Source organism: Scyliorhinus torazame, chromosome 5 (assembly GCF_047496885.1).
Source record: "Scyliorhinus torazame isolate Kashiwa2021f chromosome 5, sScyTor2.1, whole genome shotgun sequence".
Lineage (NCBI taxonomy): Eukaryota > Metazoa > Chordata > Chondrichthyes > Carcharhiniformes > Scyliorhinidae > Scyliorhinus > Scyliorhinus torazame.
Genome location: NC_092711.1, coordinates 301,964,528 through 301,986,610, shown reverse-complemented (window position 1 = coordinate 301,986,610; position 22,083 = coordinate 301,964,528). Strand labels below are relative to the sequence as shown.

The window sequence follows — 22,083 nt, the reverse complement described above, 5'->3', positions numbered from 1 at the left end:
GAGAGGCAGGATGTGAGCTCTGTGCTCTGAGCTGGTTGCTGCTAGAATGAGCGGGAACTCTGGTGTCCCCTGTCTTTATAGTGTGTGTGCTCTCACTGGTGATTGGCTGCGATGTGTGTGCTGGTTGGTCCTACTGTATGTCCATCAGTGTGTCCGTGTGTGTGTGATTGCACCATGATATGCTGATGTATATCATGACAAATACCACTACACCACTGCCTCCCAAAACAAATTAATTCTAGAAAACGATCTCTGCAATAGGTTTATGAAATCAAGGCTCGGTCGCTCTTTGGTAAGTTTCACAAATAAAATAGTGACTATGCAAAAGGCAAGGTTCAAACCGAGAGAATTTACCTTGGAGCTCTTGAATAATAATAATAATCTTTATTGTCACAAGTAGGCTTACATTAACACTGCAATAAAGTTACTGTGAATATCCCGTCGTTGCCACATTCCGGCGCCTGTTCGGGTACACTGAGGGAGAATTCAGAATGTCCAATTCACCTAACAGCGTGTCTTTCGGGACTTGTGGGAGGAAACTGGAGCACCCGGAGGAAACCCACGCCGACACGGGGAGAACGTGCAGACTCTGCGCAGACAGTGACCCAGGCCGGGAATCGAACCTGGGACCCTGGAGCTGTGTCTGTGTATAAATTACTTTGCAAAGGTACTGCATGGTCCACAGGTTCCTGGAACCATGCCAATTCCAAAATGTGAAGGAAAGTTAGTTGTCCCTATGGCTGCTAAGTGCCCAGAAATCAGCAGAAGACAAAGGCAGTTTCCAACTGTCTTACTACACGAGGTAATATGAAAATATGAAAAGAAACTCTCTTTGGCAAAACAACATATACTCACAATGTGTCTGGCAGCAAATACACCATCAACAATGGCACAACAGAAAGACGCCAGAACACCAAAGCTGATGAACACGATCGATGCCACCAGCTAAAGAAACAGAATGTACATTTAATACGAAAGAAAACACAGGCTGGGTAGAGTATTCAAACACTAAAAGCAACTTTAGTATTTCTGCTTTGTTTTGAGACACACATGATGAAATGGATTGCAGATCTAATCAAAATGCTTAAACAAATCAAAATCAGTGAATCTAATTGAGAAGTTATACTAAAAGAAAGGGAAAATGGATATTGCAGGCAGGTGATATTAGCTGTTGTCTGGTCGGGAGCCTTCCAACCAGGATCCTATGAATTAGGGAATTAGCACAAGTGTTCTCTAGATTTCCAGCCAATAATTATATGCAAAGCACCCAGGATTTCCCAGTAAGTGTTCTGGAACCCCACAAAGACTTCCATTCAGGAACTCATCTTTACTAAGTCAATAAGGCATGTTTGGCATTTTGTTAAGATTTGTCACAGCTTTAGTTAAGTTATTGAATTATAGGGTGGGATTTCCCAGTCCTGCCCATCCTGAGACTGAAAATTCCCACCCACGGTGAACGGAACTTTCAATGGTCCATCAGATTGGCCATCCCGGGGCAGGCGGAACCCAAAGATTTACCCTTTAGTCACTCAGAACAGATGGGGGCTATTCAGTCTACTGTGCCTGTGACAGATCTTTAAAAACGAGTTGTCCAATTAGTCCTGTTCCTTCTCCACAAACCTGCAAATAAGCTGAAGACAAATTCGTGCAAGTATTATGAGAAATCATTACATGTGCTTACAACAGTTAAGAGTAAAAAAAACTGTACTCCTGTGGCACGATCAATTGCACAAAGACTTGAGTTGGGTACAACTGAGGCTTTATTGCTCTAAGATGTGTGGCCTCCCACAGCAGCTGGCGAAATGGCTACAGCATGGAGGACACACATATTTATACTCCGCCTACTGGGCGGCGCCAGCAGGCAGGGGCTACTAACGAACCTGTAGTACAGGTCCTACCACACATCACCTAATAGAGGTTCAACAGTGGTTTACCACACTCCTGAATGACTATTTCAAAGCACGAGGAAACAGAACCTTTTCTTGTCTGACAGAGGGCAGAATTCTCCAGCCGCGCCCGCCCAGCGACCGGAAATTCTCGCCCAAGGTCAATGGACCTTTACGTGGTCCGCGTCCCACCCGTGGCGATCTTGCGGTGGGCGGGACGGAAGAATCCAGCCCAGAGTGTTACATTGTGGTTCAGGTCAGAAATATATCCAGCTCATACTTAGCCACAAAATCAGCCCATTCCCAATGTCCCAAACAGGTTCAGGACATTCTCTCCTCCTGCAAACAGACCACTTGCATTTGTCATTATCATGGTCAAGTTAATGCCCTATTATATTTGACTCAAGAGTATTTCGCACCACCAAATGTTGTATTGTCATGAACATAAAGTCTCTGGTTGTAACTTATAGTACAGCTTCAATTCATCAGATGCTGACCGGTGATTCTCAACCTTCAATGTAAATATGCTTATACGAATCATTGGGTTTCTAGACTGCAAAGGATAGAATTGGGAAGAGTTCTAATGAAAAGTCATTGATCTAAAACATTAACTCTGTTTCTCTCTCCCCAGATGCTGCCAGACCTGCTGAGTATTTCCAACTTTTCTGTTTATATGTCAGATTTCTAGCTTCCGCAGAACTTTGCTTTTGCAGAATTAGCCTAGTCCCAAAAAAGACAATGATTGAGATGAGGTTACATAATTTATATTATTAGCAATTGACCTTCAAGTGAAACCTAATGGCTCAACTATTCCCTCAGCGTCCGGACGGAGACCTGAAGTCCACCGCTTATGCAGTCTCTTTATATCCATTAGACTATGTTCAAATCTTGGAGAAAATCCAGTCCTTGATTTCATACCTTACTCTGCACAAATTAGTGTAAATGTTCAAAAGAAGTGAGTTGCATCCACTTAGAACTTTCCCTGTGAAAGCTCTGCCTTTATATTGGGAAATAAAGTTTTTCAGGAGCTGGGATAATCGAGGTGTAACTGGCAGTGAAAAGGGTTAATCCAGATCCACTGGAGCAAGAAATGAGGTTCCCAAGTCAAAAAGATCAAAACTTTAATGGTTTATTGATGTCATGTGAATCAACATGATGACGATGTCAAGGGATGTGGGTTACTTTGTGTGAGTGGCGCTGGGTGGGTGGGGAGGACAGGAGCACGATCTTCCCAGATTAATCTGCATGATAGAACATAGAACATAGAAAATACAGCACAGAACAGGCCCTTCGGCCCACGATGTTGTGCCGAACCTTTGTCCTAGATTAATCATAGATTATCATTGAATTTACAGTGCAGAAGGAGGCCATTCGGCCCTTTGAGTCTGCACCGGCTCTTGGAAAGAGCACCATACCCAAACTCAACACCTCCACCCAACACCAAGGGCAATTTGGACATTAAGGGCAATTTATCATTGGCCAATTCACCTAACCCGCACATCTTTGGACTGTGGGAGGAAACCGGAGCACCCGGAGGAAACCCACGCAGACACGGGGAGGACGTGCAGACTCCGCACAGACAATGACCCAAACCGGAATCGAACCTGGGACCATGGAGCTGTGAAGCAATTGCGCTATCCACAATGCTACCGTGCTGCCCTAAGAACAAATAAATCTACACTATATCATTTTACCGTCATCCATGTACCTATCCAATAGCTGCTTGAAGGTCCCTAATGTTTCCGACTCAACTACTTCCACAGGCAGTGCATTCCATGCCCCCACTACTCTCTGGGTAAAGAACCTACCTCTGATATCCCTCCTATATCTTCCACCTTTCACCTTAAATTTATGTCCCCTTGTAATGGTGTGTTCCACCCGGGGAAAAAGTCTCTGACTGTCTACACTATCTATTCCCCTGATCATCTTATAAACCTCTATCAAGTCACCCCTCATCCTTCTCCGCTCTAATGAGAAAAGGCCTAGCACCCTCAACCTTTCCTCGTAAGACCTACTCTCCATTCCAGGCAACATCCTGGTAAATCTTCTTTGCACCTTTTCCAGAGCTTCCACATCCTTCCTAAAATGAGGTGACCAGAACTTTACACAGTACTCCAAATGTGGCCTTACCAAAGTTTTGTACAGCTGCATCATCACCTCACGGCTCTTAAATTCAATCCCTCTGTTAATGAACGCGAGCACACCATAGGCCTTCTTCACAGCTCTATCCACTTGAGTGGCAACTTTCAAAGATGTATGAACATAGACCCCAAGATCTCTCTGCTCCTCCACATTGCCAAGAACTCTACCGTTAACCCTATATTCCGCATTCATATTTGTCCTTCCAAAATGGACAACCTCACACTTTTCAGGGTTAAACTCCATCTGCCACTTCTCAGCCCAGCTCTGCATCCTATCTATGTCTCTTTGCAGCCGACAACAGCCCTCCTTACTATCCACAACTCCACCAATCTTCGTATCGTCTGCAAATTTACTGACCCACCCTTCAACTCCCTCATCCAAGTCATTAATGAAAATCACAAACAGCAGAGGACCCAGAACTGATCCCTGCGGTACGCCACTGGTAACTGGGATCCAGGCTGAATATTTGCCATCCACCACCACTCTCTGACTTCTATCGGTTAGCCAGTTCGTTATCCAACTGGCCAAATTTCCCACTATCCCATGCCTCCTTACTTTCTGCATAAGCCTACCATGGGGAACTTTATCAAATGCCTTACTAAAATCCATGTACACTACATCCACTGCTTTACCTTCATCCACATGCTTGGTCACCTCCTCAAAGAATTCAATAAGATTTGTAAGGCAAGACCTACCCCTCACAAATCCGTGCTGACTATCCCTAATCAAGCAGTGTCTTTCCAGATGCTCAGAAATCCTATCCTTCAGTACCCTTTCCATTACTTTGCCTACCACTGAAGTAAGACTAACTGGCCTGTAATTCCCAGGGTTATCCCTAGTTCCTTTTTTGAACAGGGGCACGACATTCGCCACTCTCCAATCCCCTGGTACCACCCCTGTTGACAGTGAGGACGAAAAGATCATTGCCAACGGCTCTGCAATTTCATCTCTTGCTTCCCATAGAATCCTTGGATATATCCCGTCAGGCCCGGGGGACTTGTCTATCCTCAAGTTTTGCAAAATGCCCAACACATCTTCCTTCCTAACAAGTATTTCCTCGAGCTTACCAATCAGTTTCACACTGTCCTCTCCAACAATATCGCCCCTCTCATTTGTAAATACAGAAGAAAAATACTCATTCAAGACCTCTCCTATCTCTTCAGACTCAATACACAATCTCCCGCTACTGTCCTTGATCGGACCTACCCTCGCTCTAGTCATTCTCATATTTCTCACATATGTGTAAAAGGCCTTGGGGTTTTCCTTGATCCTACCCGCCAAAGATTGTTCATGCCCTCTCTTAGCTCTCCTAATCCCTTTCTTCAGTTCCCTCCTGGCTATCTTGTATCCCTCCAATGCCCTGTCTGAACCTTGTTTCCTCAGCCTTACATAAGTCACCTTTTTCCTCTTAACAAGACATCCAACCTCTCTTGTCAACCATGGTTCCCTCACTCGACCATCTCTTCCCTTGACACAAGTGAAATGTTCCACATTTCACTTGTGTCCTTCCCTGCCAGCCTATGTTCCCAACTTATGCACTTCAATTCTTGTCTGACAACATCGTATTTACCCTTCCCCCAATTGTAAACCTTGCCCTGTTGCACGTACCTATCCCTCTCCATTACTAAAGTGAAAGTCACAGAATTGTGGTCACTATCTCCGAAATGCTCCCCCACTAACAAATCTATCACTTACCCTGGTTCATTACCCAGTACTAAATCCAATATTGCCCCTCCTCTGGTCGGACAATCTACATACTGTGTTAGAAAAGCATCCTGGACACACTGCACAAACACCACCCCATCCAAACTATTTGATCTAAGGAGTTTCCACTCAATATTTGGGAAGTTAGTCGCCCATGACTACTACCCTATGACTTCTGCACCTTTCCAAAATCTTTTTCCCAATCTGTTCCTCCACATCTCTGTTACTATTGGGGGGCCTATAGAAAACTCCTAACAAGGTGACTGCTCCTTTCCTATTTCTGACTTCAACCCATACTACCTCAATAGGGTGATACTCCTCGAACTGCCTTTCTGCAGCTGTTATACTATCTCTAATTAATAATGCCACCCCCCCACCTCTTTTACCACCCTCCCTAATCTTATTGAAACATCTATAACCAGGGACCGCCAACAACCATTTCTGCCCCTCTTCTACCCAAGTTTCCGTGATGGCCACCACATCGTAGTCCCAAGTACCGATCCATGCCTTAAGTTCACCCACCTTATTCCTGATGCTTCTTGCGTTGAAGTATACACACTTCAACCCATCTCCGTGCCTGCAAATACTTTCCTTTGTCAGTGTTCCCTTCCCCACTGCCTCATTACATGCTTTGGCGTCCTGAATATCGGCTACCTTAGTTGCTGGACTACAAATCCGGTTCCCATTCCCCTGCCAAATTAGTTTAAACCCTCCCGAAGAGTACTAGCAAACCTCCCTCCCAGGATATTGGTGCCCCTCTGGTTCAGATGCAACCCGTCCTGCTTGTACAGGTCCCACCTTCCCCAGAACGCGCTCCAATTATCCAAATACCTGAAGCCCTCCCTCCTACACCATTCCTGCAGCCACGTGTTCAACTGCACTCTCTCCCTATTCCTAGCCTCGCTATCACGTGGCACCGGCAACAAACCAGAGATGACAACTCTGTCTGTCCTGGCTTTCAACTTCCAGCCTAACTCCCTAAACTTGTTTATTACCTCCACACCCCTTTTCCTACCTATGTCGTTGGTACCAATGTGCACCACGACTTCTGGCTGTTCACCCTCCCCCTTAAGGATCCTGAAGACACGATCCGAGACATCCCTGGCCCTGGCACCCGGGAGGCAATTTACCTTCCGGGAGTCTCGCTCGCGACCACAGAATCTCCTATCTATTCCCCTAACCATTGAATCTCCTACAACTATTGCTTTTCTATTCTCCCCCCTTCCCTTCTGAGCCCCAGAGCCAGACTCCGTGCCAGAGACCTGACCGCTAGGGCCTTCCCCCGGTAGGTCATCCCCCACAACAGCATCCAAAACGGTATACTTGTTTTGAAGGGGAACGGCCACGAGGGATCCCTGCACTGTCTGCCTGTTTGTTTTTTTCCCCCTGACTGTAACCCAGCTATTCTTGTCCTGTACCTTGGGTGTGGTTACCTCCCTGTAACTCTTCTCAATCACCCCCTCTGCCTCCCGGATGATCCGAAGTTCATCCAGCTTCAGCTCCAGTTCCCTAACACGGTCTTTGAGGAGCTGAAGTTGGGTGCACTTCCCGCAGGTATAGTCAGTGGGGACACCGGTGGTATCCCTCACCACCCACATCCTACAGGAGGAGCATGTAACTGGCCTAGCCTCCATCCCCTCTTACCTTAAAGAATATAGCTGCTGTGTGGACTAACTAGATCTCCGCCCTCCGACTCTGCTCCCAGTCAGCTACACTTCCTGTAAACTCCTGGCTCTCTTCACACTCTTTGCGGAAATGTCGGAAACAAAATGAAAGGAGCACCTTACTCCCTCCTCACCTAACTCCCTCGGTCACCAGACTCTCACTATCGCACTCAAAAAGCACCAAATTCAGCACTCCCTCGGTCACCAAACTCTCACTATCGCACTCAAAAAGCACCAAATTCAGCACTCCCTCGGTCACCAAACTCTCACTATCGCACTCAAAAAGCACCAAATTCAGCACTCCCTCGGTCACCAAACTCTCACTATCGCACTCAAAAAGCACCAAATTCAGCACTCAGTGCAAACAAAGTCTGCACTGTAGGGGATCACTTTTATACTGTGAATCTAGCCTCTGAAAAACTGGCCTAATCCAATTAACTAATTAACAAGCTCCAGCTGCAAGTGCCTAGAAGTAGAAGCCTGTTTAAAGCTGATTGAAAATTCACCTTCTTCTAAACCAAACAGCAACTTTTAAGTTAATTAACTAAATAAAAGAAAGACTAAACTTTAGATAAAAATGAAGCCTTATACTCCCTCGGTCACCAAACTCTCACTATCAATAGATAGAATGATCTCGAAGGGCCAAATGGTGTTCTCATGCTACACCCCCCTCCTCCCCCCCATGGACCCACCTACTCGATCTTAAAGAACTCACTGCCACGTTTTCCCCCTTTGGGAGCAAGTGCGAGGACAGCATGAGTGCATTCCAGCCAAGGTTAGATATCAATGTGCTTTTAAGTTGCCATGCACACGGACTTTGTGAGGGCATGGACGAATTCACAATTGTATTTACAGATGCCCAAGGCTGCAGGAGAATGGATGGCTGCGCAGGTTCTCTGCAGATTAGCAGAGTTTGGCGTGTGCAAAGGATCGATCCATCTGTAGGGCAGACGGTAGCCAGTGCAACTTAATTCAGCTTTAATAAATCAAGACACATTAGAGCAAAGTATGTTGTCTGCAAAGGATCTGGATCCTTCAGCCAGCAGAGAAAAGGAAACCATAAAATTAAAGAAATGCACTGGCAGCTTACTCTGCCTGCAATCTGGTAGCTATCAGACTGGCATGGACCTATCTGCTGCATTGTACACCTGCTCTGGTCTCTGCATGTGACTCGGCAACATCCCGGCCCTCATCAGCTCCATCCCCTTTGCCAACTTCCTCTTTGGAGGAGATGTCTTCGTCCTGCATGTCTCCCTTAACCGAGGCATCCCCTCTGTAGCCCATGGTTATGTAGGCAGCAGCAGGCAACAATGACCTGAAACACTCTCTGGTGAGTACTGGAAACCTCACTTTTTTAAAAATCTTTTATTTTTTTATTCTCCTCCATTTTCACATTTTCTCCCACATTTACATCCATCAACAATAAACAATAATCAGCAAGATATGTCAGTCCCCATTATAACAACAACGATCCCATCTACCCACCAACCCCCGAACCTCAACCCGCATGTTTACATAAACAAATGACAAAAAGAAATCAGGGATTACCCGTAGTCACCCTTAATCTTTCACAGCTCCCACCCCCCCACCCCCCCCCCCCCCAGGTCTCCAGCTCCTCCCGTCCACTGCCTCTTGTAAAACTCCTCCTCCCAACCTCGGTTCCTTCCCCCCCCAACTTTCCACCCCGGCTAGACCACTCGGACCCTGTTCTGCCAGGCTCCGATGGCCGCAGCCCCTCCCCCACCTCACTCCCGTTCACTGGCCGGCTTAAACCGGCCAGCGTGGAGGCCCCCGCCCGGGTCCCTTTCCCACTTGCCCAGCCCGAGGAAAGCCCAAAGATGCCCTTTTAGCACACAAACCCCGCATATCCACCTACACCCCAAAGAACTCTCATTTCGAGTGAAAGTCCCGTCCCTTCCCTTGTCCAAATATATACCACTTTGGCTCCTTTAATCTCTACACCCGCGCGCAGTGATACAAAAAAGAAGAAAATACAGACATGAGGTTACATCTCACCTGGCCATTTCTCAATTTCTCAGTTCTGCCACAGTCCTTCTGCTTTTGCAAACTCCTCCGCTGCTTCCGCCGTTCCAAAATAAAAGTCCCTGAGCTTGTAAGTCACCCTCAGCTTTGCTGGATATACAATCCCGCACCGCACCTTGGTAATGTACAGTGCCCTCTTCACCCGGTTGAAGGCAGCCCACCTCCTCGCCAGCTCCACTGTAAAGTCCTGGTATACACGTATACCAGCTCCAGCCCACTGCACCACCCGCTTCTGCTTGGCCCAGTTCAGGACCTTCTCCTTCACCCTGTACCTACGGAAGCACAGAGTCACTGTCCTTGGCGGCTCACTCGCCTTTGGTACAGGCCTCCACGACCGATGAGCCCGATCCAGTTCCTATCGGGAGGGATCCTCCCCCTCCCCCAGTAGTTTTGCCAGCATCGCGGCAAAATATTCAGTCGGCTTCGGTCCTTCAACGCCTTCGGGCAGCCCCACAATCCTCAAGTTCTGTCGCCTGGGTCTATTTTCCAGGTCTTCCATTTTTCCTCGCAGATCCTTGTTAGTATCCATCACCTTCCGCATCTCTTTCTCCATCGAGGCAAGTTGATCACTGTGCTGCAATAACGTCTCCTTCACTTCCTTCAGCGCCTCCCCTTGCTCTCGCACCTCCGCCACTGTGCTCGCCACCTCCGTCCTCACCAGGGAAACCGCCTCCTCCACCAGCACACTCAAAACCTCCCTCATCTCCTTCCTCACCGTCTCCATGCATTTCGCAATCTGCGCCAACTGCTTTTCAAATTCCGCAGCCATCACCTTGGTTATTTCTTCAGCCGTAAGCAGTGCGGCCTTCCCTGTTGCTCCAGCCTCCATTTTTCCTGGTGACCCCGCGGTGACCTTTCCACTCCCCGACGGACCTCCAGCTGGTTTTTTTTCGGCCGTTTTTTTGCTCACCCTCGACATTTTTCTTTGGGGGTTTTTTCCCTCCTGTGTCTTCACTGTGCCTCCTCCGTGCCTTCTCCCTGCTTCTGCCGCCTCCGTGGACCCTGGGACCGGGCTTAAAGCCCCGAAATTGCCGTTCCCGAGCGGGGGCTCTCCATTGTGCGGCCGCCTCCCGCCCGCCGTCACCGGAAGTCCCACTGGAAACCTCACTTGAGATATCCAAACATCTGAATCTCATCTTTAGAAGGCCTATCGCCTGCCTAATCATGAACCTGATGGAGGCACATAGAGCATTGTGGTGCTCCTCAGCAGCACTCTGGACTGTGAACTCATGTCACCAGCCAGGTCTTCTGTGGGTATCCGTTGTTCTTGGACAGATTGGTGCACTCTCCTGAACAGGGCAGCTGTCGCCTCCTGGGTGCACTTGTGTGTCGCTGACTGAGAGATGCCTCAGTGGAGCCGTGTAAGGAGCCACTGGCAAAGAAATTTAAGGTGGAGGTGACCTTCAATACCACCGGCATACAATTCCCTTCAAGATCATTGCCGCAGGTCACCATGGAGAAGTTTTCAGATGTGTGCAACCACATGCTGGGGCATTGTCTCACTCATTTGTCTGATAGCTGCACTGTGATACTCTAGTGGATGGGCCATTGCTCACATCTGCAGTGGATCCTGTTTGCCAGCATCCTGACCTTCTTGTGGCCTTGCTGCCTCTTGGTGCTCAGACTGTCGCTCCTCCTGGCCCTAGGCTAACCTGTGATGGGCCCTCTTTCTCCTCTTGTGGATGACAACCTGTAGAAAGGCAGGGTTACCGAAAGCCTGCATCATCTCAAATTCAGTGGATCTGTAAACAAATTACAGTAATCAATCCAGTGAGCATATTCTTTGCAGGGTTGCCTCCATCTCAGAGCTACCAAGCCAGTGCGAACCCTCTACCTGGCTTCCATCTAGACAGCGCAATCCCACCCCACCCCTTCCAAGTGAAGGATATCCTGGAGGAACAGAAAAGAGTGTTTCTCCCGTTCACATGGGACATGGAGACACTGTTCTTTCATTGGGGTGACAAGAGCCATGTGTGAGCGGCCTTCGTTACCTGAGAGATATTGTCTTGGCAGCAAAGAAAGAGTAACAATATGAGCCCTGTCAGTAGTAACCATTCAACCAGGAGGACAGAGGTTTTGAGTCAAGAACTGGCTGCCATCCAGCAGCTGTGCCCCTCGGAGGCTCCCAACTCGCTCCCTCCTTTCATCCCCGCCTCTGACAGTGGCAGATGGTAAATGGTGCAGAATGAAGAGCAGCTCCAGAATCGCTGGGATCTCGAAGTTATGAGGCCTGCAAGTCAGAAACAAACCTACTGCCATGTGGGTTTCACTAGAGAGAAGAGAACACAACTGGGCAACAAGTCCCTCATGATTATTGACTTTAGTCAGCCAATCATGCTAATTTGAACTCCGCCCACCAGAAAAGACCCTCCTCCTACTTCGAAGGATCACAGTGTTACACTGAATGCACCGTATTGTTGTTCGTAGAAAAATTTAGCATGTTCATTTTCAGACTGGCTCCATTCCCCAGTCAAGCACCAATTTCCTCCCAGCAGCACACACTCAGCCAACATCACAATTTCTCTCCCTTCTATAAGCCTTGAACCTCCCCCCATTACACTGGACTCTATCATAATCCATCTCCACATCCCCTCAGTGCTAACCCTCAGTCCCCTTCCATACCCACCCTGACCCTTCCCGTTATCCAATCCATTTGTGTAATCCGCTTCTGTGACCCCCCTCATGAAAACCTCACCTACCTGACAGTCACCCTGGACCAGCCACCTTAACACATCCAATCCCTGCTCACACTGACTGTCTCCACCTCTGCCCAGTCCCCTTAGTTCATCCCCCATTCAACCCCACCGTCAACAGCACCGACCCCACCCTCTAGGACCATCTCTCTACAACCATCCTTTCCTGTAAACCACCCTGCCCCATCCTGCCACAGGACCCCCAGACCCTCCATCCCATGTCACTGCCTATCCACTCTTCACCGGACACTCGCTCCACACCTCCTTCCCCTTCTTCCTCAAACTCTCTCTCTATATCCCTCGCCCTCTTTCCTCGCCTCCCCCAACATTTCCCCAGCCCCCTCTCCACCCAGCCCCACTTTCCGGCTCTCCTCTTTCCCAGATACGTGCTTCCCCTTCACCGTTCTCCTCATGTCCAGGCTTCCTGCAGTTTGTCCCACTGACACCGGATACGAGTCAAGAAGACCAAAGCAGCATCTACTCACCTCAAAGTCGTGCAAGAAGTGAAGCTTGCCAAGAATACACCAATTATATCCAGGAATGTCCTAATTTCTGGCAGGCAGAGAACTTAATTCCACTGAGGTGGCCTTTTAATGAGCATGCATGAGGTGCTAATGCATGCACGAGGTGCTAATGCATGCACGAGGTGCTAATGCATGCACGAGGTGCTAATGCATGCAAAAGGACTTCCTGACTTTGTTCGTCGGGAAGCTCGACCTGCCTGTATAATCTCAAGTACAGAATTCCTACTGTTCATCCCGCCATTGGGAATTGATTTTTGGCCTCACACCAAGTTTCCCACCTCTGGTAGAGCCAGAGGATTCCACCATATACATTTCATGGAATCCGTATCCAACCCTCTCTCTTACCACCTTGTGGCGGGAGGACCCGTGAATGGGGAAAGTGAACTTGATTTAAGAAGGTCGAGGAGAGGATGAGTCATCTTTTGATGTGGTTTTGCTGCTTGTCAGAGGTCCAAAGAACTTGGCTAGCTTGACAAAAGTGCTGGACTATGTGGCTTCAATCAGGGTCTCAGTCGGTTGCCTGGCTTCTGCAAATGTACTTTAGTGAGGTCATGAAGGGGAAAATCATCTGCTGTGTATGGACTGTTCTGGGGAACAATAATTAACGAGTATAGGTGAAAATCTCTGTGCCCGACTTGATCATCAGATAGTCAACTAGTGAGGCTGCAGCACACTTTTTTTTTAAAATTTAGAGTACCCACTTCATTTTTTCCAATTAAGGGGCAATTTAGTGTGTTTAATGCACCTACCCTGCACATCTTTGGGTTGTGGGGGCGAAACCCACGCAAACACGGGGAGAATGTGCAAACTCCACATAGACAGTGACCCAGAGCCGGGATCGAACCTGGGACCTCGGCGCTGTGAGGCAGCAGTGCTAACCCACTGCGCCACCGTGCTGCCCTAGACTGCAGCACACTTAACTGCCCAGATGGTGCAGCCCACCAACAGGGTCTGAGCATTGGATCTGTTATTGGGAGATGGCACTCTTCCGAGGACTGGCATAATTTACTTCTGGTCAACGTGAATTTAGGCACAGTAGTGTCCTGGTCAACGGGTGGCCTAATGTCGTGATACACTGAGCACCAAATGGAATAAAGCCAAGTTTGAAATGACCCACACATAGCTGCTTCTGAAAACTTCCTGTCTTGTTGGAACTGCTGTTGGAAAACTTGTCCAGAGGTATTAGTGCCAGGGCAATAGAAGGCAAAAATGCTTATGGAGTACCCAGGAGTACAGTAAGCTGCTATGACACCACATCATAGTATAACAGTAGGTGCAGTGTCTAGCCATTCAAACCAACTCAGGCTGTGAGAATTAAAATGCAGACTGAAAATCCCAGCTTTTGCTGTTTGACGCGTTGAATATCACAAGTTGTGTGATAACTGTAATTCTTAAGAATTTCCAATAAAGTTTGTTTTGTCAAGCATTATGCTCAATCTTTCACTGTTACTCCTGAGGCACGTGCTGGCAGACACATTGGGCCTGATTTTAATGCTGTGCAGCTGGATAGGTTTCGAGTGAATTAGAATCTTGCCCATCAGTTTTCAAAACTTAGGACGCGGCCTTCCCAAAAGGGGACATCGTCCCCGAGCGAGCGCGTTTAGCCGGGTGTTTCCCAGCACCCACAGTGCCGAGAACGTGGCGATTCAACGCGACTCGCTTTCAATAAGGGGCCTGAATGGGGATGTGCGGCCCGAAGCTGCCCACAGCCCCGTTTATCACAATGGGGAGCTCCCCATTGAGGCCCCGAAAAGAAACCTGACCCCAGCCCGAATGCAACATAGGAGGGTCTCCTTGCAATGAGATTGCGTTGAATCTCATGACGTGTTGTGAGCTGGTTTGATCCTTTTCTGGCGCAGCATGGCCTGAGGATTGCGCCCAGAGAAATTAGGAGCAGGAGTGGGCCATTCAGCCCACTGAGCCTGTTCCGCCATGATCTTGGCTGATCCTCTATGTCAACACCATCCACCGTGCTCTCCCCGTACATCTTGAGGATTTAGAATCTAGAAATCTATTTCCTTCTGATATTCCGTAGCTTGGCCTCCACACCCTATTGGGGTAGAGAATTCCACAGTTTCACCTCTGACTGGTGTACACGGACACCAAGGTCCTTGACTACATCAACATTTTCCACCATTTAAATAATATCCTGTTTTTCTTGCCAAAGTGGATAACTCCACACTTATCCACATTATACTGTATTTGCCCACTCACTCAACTTATCTAAATCATCTTGAAGCCTCTTAATATCCTCCTCACCACTCACATTCCCACCAAGTTTCGTGTTGCCAGCAAACTTGGAAATAATGGGCGGATTCTCCGGTTTTGAGACTAAAATGCTGATGTCAAAGGAGAATCCGTGGACTTTTACGACAGAAGAACCGTCACCGCACCTGGACCGATTCCGCTACCATTAAGGGGCGAACACCGGTGCCGTATGGAACACAGTCGATTCCCATGAAAAACGGTGCAGGGTTGGCCGGCTCCATGATTGACACTCGGGAGGCTGACAAGCTGCAGCTGCACACTCCCCACACACACACTTATCGAAGCCAAAAAGATGGCACTGGTTGCGCTGGAGCGTGCCCATACCGCTGATGGGTCGGCTGGGGCCAGAGGGCACCCGGGGGGGGGGGGGGGGGCGGCACCTATACAACCCCTGGCACTGGGTTTAAAGTGGGCTGTTAGCGGCGTGCGCAGCTGCATGGCAAATGGTGCTCCGTGTCTTTCCACCCCCACCCCACAGCCCACCTGCTGGCCACCCCCCACTACTCCTCCCGGCCTTGGCAGAAGCCCCCGGCCAGCGGCACCGCCGTCGGCAAACTATAGCGATGTTGGACACCATCCGTACGCCCTCTCGCTCTCTCAGCAGCCGCCGTGCCAGGTTCACGCGTTTTAAAAGCACACGTGGACCGTGCCGTTGGGAAGTCGGCCCTTCGAAGGCGGAGAATCTCGGGTTGGCCCACTAATGATAAGCAGACGGTGTTTAAAGTATGCGCTGTGAAACACAATGCCGTTTTTGAGGTGACGCAGAATCGCGACTTGGTGTCAAACCAGCACCTGTCGCGATTTTGGTGTCGGAAGCTATTCTCCACCCGGGCGCACTCCCCGATTTCGCCGTTGGCTAACGATGAATCCCGCCCATTACATTTCTCTCATCGAAACCATTGATGTATTTTGCGATTAGTTGGGTACCAAACACAGATCCTTGTGGGACCCCACTAATCACCGCCTGCCACTCCAAAAGAGACCCATTTATTCCTACTCTGTTTCCTCTCTGCGAACCAATTCTTAGTCCATGCCAATATATTACCCTAAATCCATGTTCTTTAACTTTACACACTAACCTCTTGTGGGGAACTTTTATCAAAAGCTTCCTGAAAATCCAAATACACCACATCCACTGGTTCTCTCTTATCTATTCTTCCAGTTGCATCTTCAAAAGACTCCAGTAAGTTTGTCAAACATGATTTGCCTTTCATAAATCCATGTTGATTGGTCTAATCGCGTTGACATTTCCAATTCATTAAGTTCCATTAATTTATCTAATGCTATTTTTTTTCTAGTTTTAATTTCCTTCAATTTCTCCTTCTCACTTTGTTCAATTCTAACACTTTGTGTCACATTGGGCTGGATTCTTTTCTTTGAGCCATGAAAAAGCAGCACCGGCCAATTAATAGACTTGAACTTGTTCACAGAGTTCCCAGGGCATTTTTAATGACAAGTTAGTCAGCTGAACATCCGAAAAGCACAACACCCCGACAGAACAACTTGCCAAGGAACTGTGTATCTACATAACTAACCAGATTGAAGAGTTGTTCATGAGCAACAGAAAGTCTGAATAATAGTATAAGTATAAGTGAGAGTGCTGGAATTCGATGTCAAATTAGGTGCAGAAAGCAAAAGAGCGAGGAAGAAAGACAGATTGGATTAAGAGAGAGTAGCAAGAACAGAAAGAAAATGTTGAAGGAATGAGACAAAATTGTAAAAGTCAATACCAGTAAGGTTGTTTGAGAATAGTTAACACTTAACCCACCACCAAAAGGGAACTTAAGACTGATTCCTGGGATAAGATGGGTTATCCTATGAGGAAGGTTTGACAGGTTGGCTTATATCCATTTGAGTTTAGAAGATTGAAAGGCAATTGTATTGAAACGTATAAGTCTTGAGGGGGCCTGTCAGGGTGGGTGCTGAAAGGATGTGTTCCCATGTGGGAGAGACTAGAACTAGGGGACACAGTTTAAAAATAAGGGGTCTCCAATTTCTCTTCAAGGATTTTCTGGAATTCACTTCACCAGAGATTGGTGGAGGTAGTGTTAATGGATATTATTCAGACAGAGTTATATGGACGCTTGACTAGCACGGGAGTTAAAGGCTGTACGGGGTAGGAAGGAAAGTGGAAAATTGAGGCCACAACAGTTCAGCCATGATTAATTGTATTCTCTCTGTTCTTCAGCGAGACTCACCTTCCCTGGGTGCCAGGAGGACAGCCGAGTCTCGCAGCCGACTGAAAACCTCGTAGGCTGGGGAGAGTGCAGCAGAGACAGTCCAGCACCAAGAAACACCCCGCTATTTAACCCGTCCAGTTAGATAGGGGCCTCAGTGGGGAATGCGTGGCTGACACCGTACATAGCCCTGCTTGTGCACGCCATTTGCCAGACCTTTTCGGTGTAGCGAGAGACCAGGACGCCATTTTTAAATGGTATCCTGATCTCTGGGCCCCCTGACCAACCCCCAATACCCCCACCCCCACCCAGAAGCTCCAACCAACTCAGTATGAGGGGATCCCGGGCCCCCTCCCCTCTGCACCCCCAACCAACACGTGCGCAGGGAACACCCAGTCCGATTGCCACCGCACAGAAAATGCCAGCTTGGCACTGGCTGCTTGGTACCCTGGCAGTGCCCCTGCCAGTTGGCAGTGACATCTTGGCAGTGCCAGGCTGTCTGAGTGGCACCAGCAGTGCCAGGGTACCACCCTACCCAGAGGACGAGCACCGGAGGGCCTCAGATCCCCTGGGGAGCCCCCATGAGTGCCACTCCGCCTGGTCCCTGTTTGTGGAGACCAGCACAGAACGGCACTCGCCCAAGAGAGATCCCAATGCCTCAGGAAACTGCATATTAAAGTGAGACTAGCTGTCTCGCTCTAACATACAGATTTGCAAAAAGTGACCCTGCCCACAGTGGGCAGGATTCACATCGCAACATGTCGCGAGATCACATTAGATCTTGCGTGGCGTTGCGAGCCAGGTAGATCCCAGGAGCAGGGTCACCCGGCTTCTATTGGCCACGCTGTGGCACGTTGCCTTTCAGGCGCAACATGGCCGTTCAATCCATTATTACAAGCCGTACAAAAGCAAAATGCTGGAAATCTGAAAGAAAAACAGCAGCCATGTTTCTCCAGCCTCCCAGTCGTGTGTTTCACGGCATTCGCTGGCAGGAGGATCGTATGCTCCCGCTGCTGTCAATGGGAATTCTTATTGAAGTGAACCCACGCCGCTGGGAAACCCGTAAGGGGGGGGGGGGCGCTGCCGGCGGGACCAGAGAATCCCAACGGCCAGAGAATTCCGGCCAATAAGTGTGGGAAATACTCAGCAGGTCGAACAGCATCCGTGGAAATTGACTTTTCATCAGGACTAAAGAAATTATCTGACGCTAATTATCTCAGTCCCAGGACATTGATGCAACGGCTGAAATTGGTTGGACCTAGGTCCCGACCCTGTGGGACTCCTGCAGCAATGACCTTCCCTCCTACACAAGGTCAGAAGTGGGGATTTTCGCTGGTAATTGCACAATGTTCAGTCCCATTCATAATGCGTCAGATACTGACGCAGTCTGTGCCTGCATGCAGCAAGACGCGATAGCTTTCAGCCTTAGGCTGATATGTAACAAGATAATTTGCAACACACAAGTGTCAGACAATAACCATCTCCAAGAAGGGAGAATCTAACCACGTTCATTGGCATTATTATCGCTGAATCCCCCACTATCAACTTCCCGGGGGTTACCATTGACCAGAAACTGGACTGACTATATATCACTGGACTGTGGTTTACAAGCTCGGGTCAGAGGCTAGGAAATCTGCAGCAAGTATTCACCTCCTGATGCCCCAAAGCCTGTCCACCAATTACAAATCACAAGTCAGGAATGTGTTGGCATATTTTCCATTTTTTTTAGATTAGATTCAGATTTGTTGTCACATATACCGAGGTACAGTGAAGAGTATTGTTCTGCATACAGTCCAGGCAGACGATGGATGAATGCACCTCCAACAACACTCAAGAAGTCGACACTATCCAGGTCAAAGCGACCTGCTTAAAAGGTTAAAACGTCTAATGATGGCATGAAACCATTATCGATTGTCGGAAACAACATCTGGTTCACTAATGTCCTTTAGGGGAGGAAATCTGCAATCCTTACCTGGTCCGGCCTACATGTGGCTCCAGACCCACAACAATGTGGTTGACTCTTATCTGCCCCCTCAAGGGCAATTAGGGATGGGCAATAAATGAACAAATAAAAACAAAAGAACTCGGGGCACAGTTTAAGAATAAGAGGTCAAGCTTTTAAGACTGAGGTGCGGAAAAATGTTTCCTCTCCCACAGCGATAATACATGGAGTTCGCTTCCCCTGAAAAAAGTGGAGGCTGGGTCACTGAATTCATTCAAGGCTGAGGTAGTCAGATTTTTGATGGACATGGGATATGAGGGGAGCAGAAAGGGAAGTGGAGCTGGCACCATAACCTGGTCAGCCATGTTCTTAATGGCGCAGCAGGCTCGAAGGGCCGAATGGCCTGCTCCCACTCTGAAGTCCTATGTCCCTATTCGGCCCATGTTGTTTCCGACAATCGATAATGGTTTCATGCCATCATTAGACTTTTTAGCCTTTTAAGCAGGTCGCTTTGACCTGGATAGTGTCGACTTCTTGAGTGTTGTTGGAGGTGCATTCATCCATCGTCTGCCTGGACTGTATGCAGAACAATACTCTTCACTGTACCTCGGTATATGTGACAACAAATCTGAATTTCGCCCCTCTTTTAAAGGAAGCATCTTCCCTTGAAGCAGGGATGGATTGTGGAGAGACCAGGAAGCAGCAGGGATGAAATAAAAACAAGGGGCGAAATTCTCCCCCAACGGCGCGATGTCCGCCGACTGGCGCCAAAAACGGCGCCAATCAGACGGGCATCGCGTCGACCAAAGGTGCGGAATGCTCCGCATCTTTGGCGGCCTAGCCCCAACATTGAGGGGCTAGGCCGACGCCGGAGGGATTTCCGCCCCGCCAGCTGGCGGAAATGGAGTTTGTTGCCCCGCCAGCTGGCGGAAATGGCGTTTGTTGCCCCGCCAGCTGGCGGAAGTGGCGTTTGTTGCCCCGCCAGCTGGCGCGGAAATGTGGCGCATGCGCGGGAGCGCCAGCGGCGGCTGACAGTTTCCCGCGCATGCGCAGTGGGGAGAGTCTCTTCCGCCTCCGCCATGGTGGAGGCCGTGGCGGAGGCGGAAGGGAAAGAGTGCCCCCACGGCACAGGCCCGCCCGCGGATCGGTGGGCCCCGATCGCGGGCCAGGCCACCGTGGGGGCACCCCCCGGGGTCAGATCGCCCCGTGCCCCCCCCCCAGGACCCCGGAGCCCGCCCACGCCGCCTGGTCCCGCCGGTAAATACCAGCTTTGATTTACGCCGGTGGGACAGGCAATTTCTGGGCGGGACTTCGGCCCATCCGGGCCGGAGAATTGAGCGGGGGGTCCCGCCAACTGGCGCGGCCTGATTCCCGCCCCCGCCCAATCTCCGGTACCGGAGACTTCGGCGGGGGCGGGGGCAGGATTCACGGCGGCCAACGGCCATTCTCCGACCCGGCGGGGGGTCGGAGAATGACGCCCAAGGCGTCCGAAAATCTCAGCGGGTCTGGTAGTATCTGTGGAGAAACAGAGTTAACGTTTCAAGGTCAGAAGCAGCAGACTGGGGGGATCAGCAGGCGCGGCAAAGACAGTGTTGCCTCTCCAATGACAGATCCCATTTTTGCGCTCAACTCCAAAATTCTTCTAATACCCTTCAGCGAATATAGATCATTTATATATTTTTAATATAGATGATTTATACATCATAGATTATCATAGAATTTACAGTGCAGAAGGAGGCCATTCGGCCCATCGAGTCTGCACCGGCTCTTGGAAAGAGCACCCTACCCAAGGTCAACACCTCCACCCTATCCCCATAACCCAGTAACCCCACCCAACACGAAGGGCAATTTTTGGACACTATGGGCAATTTATCATGGCCAATCCACCTAACCTGCACATCTTTGGATTGTGGGAGGAAACCAGAGCACCCGGAGGAAACCCACGCACACACGGGGAGGATGTGCAGACTCCGCACAGGCAGTGACCCAAGCCGGAATCGAACCTGGGACCTTGGAGCTGTGACGCAATTGTGATATCCACAATGCTACCGCGCTGCCCCAATCAACTTATGGGGAAAAAAAGGAAAGGGTGACAAGAGAGGAAGATGTGCATTCAGAGATGGTGAGGCCAGGGTGGATGGATGGGTGGAGAGAGGGAGGGAGAGAGAGAGAGGGAGGCCGAGAGGGAGAGCTGAATGAAGGTTAATATGGAAATGTATGCAGGGGCAAAGCAGCAAAGATTACTTGGGCTCTCTGATTCTGCAGGGAGGATGGTTAAAGGGAGGGTGGTTAGTCTCTTCAAGGTTTCACTGGAAAGAGGAAAACAGACAAATCATCGTGTTCTTTTACAATTTAACAATACATTAAAATAAAACTAATATTCTTGAGAGACCAGCATCAGAGGTGATCTGCAGAGCAACATTTCTGTTTGTGAAAGTAATTGTTTGCACACCAATTATAAATCATGAGAGTTTTCAGCAGCATCAGATTGACAGGCCTAAACGGTTAAGAGATACGTCCCAACTTTGCTCTTTTTAGCTAAGGTTTAAGTAAAAAAATACAGAGTCGGTGTCCATCTGCACACAATCAATATTTTAAATATAACAACTGTGTCATTCCTAATGGTCTTTTTTTTCCGTTGCAGAATTTTAATCTGGCCATTTTTGCAGCACCTAATATTTACAATAGCTTCTGCTCTGCAATATTAATTTACTTGGGAAAGTTAAAGCAATGCACTCTGCAACAGCAAGAAGACATGTTGCTGTATTAATAATGGTATTCATTAGAAAGCAACAATGTTTTTAATTTAAATTTTATCCTTTCAGCTTTCCTGACGAGCCATTTCTAGCAGTACTAAACAAGGGATATACTTGTTTCAAGAACTTTGAGTCTATGGAAAACCCACACATACTGATGCAGAAACAGAAAACGGTGGAAAAACCCGGCAAGTTTGGCAGCTTCCGTGGAAAGAGAAACAATTAATGTTTCGGGTCCGTATGACCCTGCTTCGACACTGCCAAGTTGCATTTAAATTCTGGGT

General features: G+C 48.7%; 1 protein-coding gene across 3 annotated transcripts in view; it reads right to left on the bottom strand.

Moving 5' to 3' along the window:
* The window catches only part of tmem255a (transmembrane protein 255A), a 158,988-nt gene that overhangs the window by 124,567 nt on the left and 12,338 nt on the right, over window positions 1–22,083 (bottom strand). For 2 of the 3 annotated variants that reach the window (XM_072505825.1, XM_072505826.1), the window contains exon 4: window positions 856–945. The exons of the other annotated variant lie outside the window; for it this stretch is intronic. In XM_072505825.1, the coding sequence (XP_072361926.1) occupies window positions 856–945 (90 nt within the window). The remainder of the gene's footprint in view (window positions 1–855; window positions 946–22,083) is intronic. 3 annotated transcript variants of the gene reach the window in all.